Genomic DNA, 6,276 nt, shown 5'->3' on the forward strand with positions numbered 1-6,276 from the left:
AATATCTGTCACCTGTTTGTTCACTTCACGACTTAAACCAAAAATATAGAACAAATACAGCGTCAAACATTTCACTGGGCTTCCAAAATTCGTAGTCTTCCCAAATTAGTAGCTTCTTCTCTTCTCTAGGATCAAGACCACCATACGTCAACTGGTTTAACTGCTCATTACGACCACTAAAATGCGATAGCTTTCGCTGGGTGAGTCACAAAATTTATTCAAAATGACAATCAGATAGGCTATGAGAAGTGTGGTCAGGTGCGAAAAGTATTTACTAAAATGCAAAAGCCAGAACTGGCAACTAACATCAACAAGTTAGATGATAGATTCATGTACTAAAATCCAGAAAAATACAAGGAACTAACCTTCGATTATACTACCACTAATAATGTAAAGATCTCTACTGGCTGGACAACAAGCCTCAGAGCAGGTTGGTCTTTCATGTTAACAAATTAGAAGCAAAACTAAAACACAATTATTGTGAAATTTTAGTAAGGCCAAATGGCTCTGGATGACATTATACGAGAGCAAACTTGAGCTTGTGTTGTTGACCGACAATCTAGCCAGTAAAATTGTATACTCAGCACTCAAATTTATGATTAATGTTAGGAGTAGGTCTTCTAGCTAAGACTTAAGTTTCACCTAAAATAAAATATTCCTATTTAAGTTTGTTCATAAGGAAATATTGGACTAATCATTTTTTTTTAAGAACTATAGACTGACAGCTCGCGGGCCATAGCCCAAATCGCGGACTTAACAGGCTGGCTGTAACCGTCCAGTGGTGGAGGCATTCTTTTTCAAACTGTCAAATGCATTAGAGAGGTGAGTTACTAACCTATTGCACCTAGCTCTAACAGATTTTGTTGAAAAGTAAGAAATTGCATTAATAAGATCTTGTATTTCATTTTTATACCTCTTCATTACAGTTTAAATTCTTGTGAATGTCAAAATATGGATTTTGTTTTAGGTACAAGTTTGAACCTCAGCATCTCTACAATCTAGATGAGACTGGCGTAACAACCATTCAAGCCCTAGTGAAAGAAGTAAGCACTCGAGGTAAAAAGCAAGTTGGTACTAGGGCATCACAAGAACCTAGATAATTGACAACATTGTATTGTGCTATTAATGCTGGAGGCAACTAAATACCTCTAGTGTACATATTTCCGTGTGTATTTATGAAGGTAGTGTTCATGGATGGTACTTCACCTGGTGCGAAAGAGGTTGCTTCAAAATCAGGATACATGGCCAACAACATATTTGCAACAGAGTACGTTCCCTTCTTTATTGTTCTTTCACACTGCACACCCAAAAAACCAGTGTAGCTGATTCTTGATAATCATAATCCACATGCCTCTATAGAAACAATTGAACTTGGCAAAAGAACAGGCACAGTGATTTTAACACTTTCACTTCATACATCGCATAATCTTCAGCATATATTAGTTTGCATTTTGAGTTTTATAATTTTTAATTATTGGAAAATAGAAACTGCAACAATTGAAATTGACTAAACACAATAGAGTTTTTTTTTCATACATATTTATAGCATTAGTATTATTTTGTGGTAAATAAGATGTATGTGAACTTGAATGTATTCGTAACGATTACTTTTGGTGGCTCAACCTACCCTATCATAAAAAGCGCTTATGGCTCTACCGAAGCCTCAAGTGGGTTAGGTAGAGCCATAAACAGTGGATTAGCTATGGCAGCATAAGCATTGGAGGAGCATTGGAGCTTTAGGTAGCTTTTACCGGCTCTACCTATTCTAAAATGGGTTAGGTAGAGCTACAAGCATTGTATTAACTATAGCTGCATAATCATTGGAGGATCATTAGAGCTTCAGGTAGCTTTTAGTGGCGCCCTACAAGTGGGATAGGTACAGCCACTAAAAGCCGCTTAAAATTTAAGCAAATGGCTTTGAACATCTCACTCCACACACTCATTACACTTTCAAGCCACCTGAAAACAATTATATCCCTTTGAGGCCATGAGTCCCCCGACGAGGACATTCTTTTATTAGTGATACCATTGAGCCTAGCAATTTGTAGGTATTAAGGTCTAATGACCTTCTCAAGGGACAATGTGTTTGCTGTCTTCTCATGTTGGTACATGCTTCACTCTCGTTTGTGAGAGGTAGAAAACATTCAAGATGGCTGCCTCCACTTCAAAGTGTGAAACTTCAAACCTTCCAGGTAAATTTATCTGTATAGTTGTTCAAGCAGTGCATCTATAATTTTAAACTACATATTCTTGTTGTTAACATGCATTTCAAAATGTTGAACTAGTTTAAAGTTTATTTACTAGTATTAGAAGTTATTTTGCTCAAGCTTAAATCTGATGTCCTCTGCAGGGGACATTGGAGCTTAATGCTTACAAACAATTTTTAGCATACATTTCAGAAATGTAAATATGAAGTATTTATCAGTCACAGTTTATTTTGCTGACTTGTCAACAATGCTCATGTGTGCATTTGTCCAAGTTTTTATGACAATAAAACTAATTTTTGTAGGAAATTCATCAAAAAAGCGGTATTTGTCACTAAATGGGGATGGTGATAATAATCTATTAGCCCAACTGGATGAGTCTGATCTTGAATACTTGTCAAGCGAAGATGAGTACAACCCAGAACAAGATGTAGCTTCTCAAAACACCAGTGATGAAGATTATGATGCTGACACAGATGATGATGTTGCCGAACCACAACCTCCTACCAAAAAAGGATGCGAGCAAAAAGAGAAGCTATAATTTCAAGAAAAGTGACACGTTTCCCAGTAGGTTCTCCCAACATCCTGCACTCTCTGACCCACCAGTGCTTGATAGGACATCACTGGAATCATTCAACGCATACCTGAATGATGACACATTCAAAACAATAGCTGATCTGACCAACCAGTATCATGCCCAGAACCATGGCAAAAGTCTTTGTACGATGGCAGAGATTAAGAAATTCTTTGGGATGAGCCTCATAATGGGTTGCATCAACATGAAGAGACTGCGAATGTATTGGTCTAAGAAGACGAGGGTACCAATTATAGCAAATTCAATGTCTCGAACACGGTTTTTTAAAATCAGAAATAATCTTAAAGTAGTTTACAACTTCTCGGTAAATGAGCACGAGAAAAAAGCAGATAGACTTTGGAAAGTCCGTCCCTTCGTTGAACAGATAAGAACTGCTTGCACACAGGTAGCTAGGGGAGACAAAGTGAGCATTGATGAGCAGATGATATCTTTCACCGGAAGATGTCCAGCTAGGCAATACGTGCCGCGAAAGCCGTCCCCAACAGGCCTCAAAAACTTTGTGCTAGCAATTCCTAGTGGCATGGTAATAGACTTCGAAATATATCAGGGTGAAAATACATTTAAAGATTACAAGCTTGACGATGGTTCGGGTGGGCAAGGAGTAGGAGCGGTCCTGCGGCTCACTAAAGATGTGGTGCAAGGAAGTCGTGTATTCTGTGACAGACTCTTTACTACCATACCTTTGATAGATCACTTGGCCAAAAAGGACATATCCCTAACAGGGACTATTAGCTTCAAGAATGTTCCAGTAACGTTCTCAGCAGATAGTCATGAAGAAGAAAGATAGAGGAGCCATGGAGCTATATGTCTCTGCAAACCAGAAAGACGAGCAGATCAGCATCATAAAGTGGTTTGACAACAAGAGCATTCTTATTGCTTCTTCTTTACATGGCTTAGAACCAAGAGATGAGTGCCGGAGATGGTGCAAAAAGACTAAGTCATTTTTTACTGTGCCTCGACCAGCTGCCGTTCGAGAATACAATAAATCAATGGGAGGAGTAGACTTATGTGATCAGATGGTTTCATACCATCGGTTTACGGCACGATCAAAGCGGTGGTCGATCCGAGTTATTATGCATCTTACAGATGTAGCTGTGAACAACTGTTGGCTAGAATACAGAAGGAACAACACAGGTTCCAAAATAATGCAGCTGTATGACTACCATTTTTTGCTAAGAGAGCAACTTATTGATGATGCTTGGGATTCCAGCAGCTCTAGTGATGATCCTGATGACACTCCACGTCAATACCGTCAAGTCGTACCTCTCCCAACACAAAAAAGTCGAGAAAAAGGTGCAAAACATTTACCTATGGCAATGAGATTAAAAAACAGTGCGCGTTGCCGAAGAGAAGGTTGCAAATTCAAAACAAGTGTGAAATGTGTACACTGTGATGTTTTCCTCTGCACGATGCCGGACAGAAACTGTTTTCTGGACTTTCATAATTAAATGACACTTGGACTTTGCAGGAGTTTCACTCCTAGTCTTATAAGCTGTGTGCATGCTTTATAGTAGAGTGCCAGTACTATTGTACAAAATACAATTGTCATAATTACTTGCTCAACCTATTTTATTATCAAGTACATGTCAAAATTTTGTAGATACCCAAGTCCAGCGTCCCCTGGGAGGAACGTTTTATAATGTTTCAAATAAAATAAATAAAACAAAATTGACAAAATATTTGTTCTAAGTGCTACTTAGACACTGCATACACCAAGTTTCATCATTGCAGCACAATTAAGTTGTCCTCGGGCCTCAAAGGGATATTTATGTGTATGTATTATTTGATGTAAAAAATTAAAAAATGCCAGAGTTGTAGCTGGAAATAGAAAACATGACTCAACCTACCCAGCCTTTTCCTATATAAGTAGCAAGGATACAGTAAAGATAGTACTTAATAAGTAGTAAAAGCTATGTCGTATAAATAATACCCTTACGACCGAAACCTGTATCTGCTTTTAAGCTCAGTCGTGTACGTCTAGGTGAAGTATACAACAACAGCTGTAGGCCTATGCAACATACAACAGCAAAAACAACTTTTTCACTTACTATCAGATTACCATAGATAGTAGTTCAATCTCAAAACCTAAACTAATGTGGCAGATTTGTTACTCATCATATTATACAGTTCATTGCAAGTGCATGCTTACTTACATTATTAGTCAACCCCGCGTCATTAACCCATATATGGTCATTATTACCATATATAGTCATTATGCCCTTATATGGGCAAGCTGCAACCTATATAAAGGAAGGCATAGCCCGCAGTGGGGGCAGTTGTTTTGTAGTCTAGTCAATACAATTATACACACACACACGCACACACGCACACACGCACACACGCACACACGCACACACGCACACACGCACACACGCACACACGCACACACACACACACACACTCTCTCTTCATTTCTCGCTTGAGCGGTCAGCAAGAATTAATGCAGGATAGTTGACCAGTATAGGCATCATCGGTCAGCTGGTTGACTACGGGGGTCAGCAGCTAAAGGTGCCCTGACTGGGTCGACCTAATTAGTAGCAGAGAGGTCGACCTAAGCTAATCAGACGACGGACCTTAGGGTTGACGTGGTCTTCTATAATCACATACAGTTATAGGCACGGCAAGCTAATGTAAGCCGACCTGTCGGGTCGCCATTAGGTACACTGGTAGACCAAGACAAAAACCAGTACACTAATCATGCACAAAAACAGTTGCTTAAGAAACACCATTATAATCATGCAATCTAAAAACCTTTTTTGTGTGAAGCGAATGACACAAAAATAACCTGGCGCTCTTTAATTAACTTACTTTAAGCTCTACGTGTGTGGTGCGGTTAAAATGTGAAATCGAATGAAGAATGTAATTACAGCACGCGCGTAGTTGGGTTTTACGTTCCAAACATCGGCCTTAGGACCTGACTAACATACACTCAGACGAAACGCATCGTTGAGCCTCAGTCATAGTTCGCGTTCTAAACGCAAATTCACCTTACAAATTGACAGCGTTTCAAACAGTTTCGTTTTCAATAGCTAGAAATGCGTCAATTGGCTCGTTAAACGAAATCAACGATCTTATAGGCTACCATTCACATTCATAAGTAAACCCGTGTAACTAATGTCACGCTTTCACGTCGTCTGTTTCGGAGGCGTATACGTCCATGTACACTTAATTGGTCTGATAGGCAATATTAACATAACCATAGGATTTAACTTGTAAATATGTAGTGCTTTTATCAGTTGTGATTGCTAAGAAGCTTTGCCAAATCTATTCATACTAAATAATCACATTTGCATCTAGGACGGTCTACATTATCGCTATGTGCAAAAACTTTACTAACGTTTTGCACATAGCGATAATGCATTATTGAAAATATTTAAAAATACATGTATATATAAAAATCGATCACTTGGTTTAAGATCATCTAATGCTGCTTGGCATTTAATAAAATAATAAATAATAAAGTTTCTTCTTAACAGC

General features: G+C 38.5%; 2 protein-coding genes across 2 annotated transcripts; both read left to right on the plus strand.

The window, feature by feature from the left end:
• Positions 1-2,929: 2,929 nt before the first annotated feature.
• LOC137388168 (piggyBac transposable element-derived protein 3-like) lies at positions 2,930-3,586 on the plus strand. Its single transcript, XM_068074675.1, has one exon. The coding sequence runs from the start codon at positions 2,930-2,932 to the stop codon at positions 3,584-3,586; it is 657 nt and encodes a 218-aa protein (XP_067930776.1).
• A 7-nt stretch (positions 3,587-3,593) lies between these two features.
• Positions 3,594-4,247, plus strand: LOC137388178 (piggyBac transposable element-derived protein 4-like). Its single transcript, XM_068074685.1, has one exon. It carries the CDS (start codon positions 3,594-3,596, stop codon positions 4,245-4,247), a length of 654 nt encoding a protein of 217 aa, XP_067930786.1.
• The last annotated feature ends 2,029 nt before the right edge of the window (positions 4,248-6,276 follow it).

Source organism: Watersipora subatra, chromosome 1 (genome assembly GCF_963576615.1).
Source record: "Watersipora subatra chromosome 1, tzWatSuba1.1, whole genome shotgun sequence".
NCBI classification, from domain to species: Eukaryota; Metazoa; Bryozoa; class Gymnolaemata; order Cheilostomatida; family Watersiporidae; genus Watersipora; species Watersipora subatra.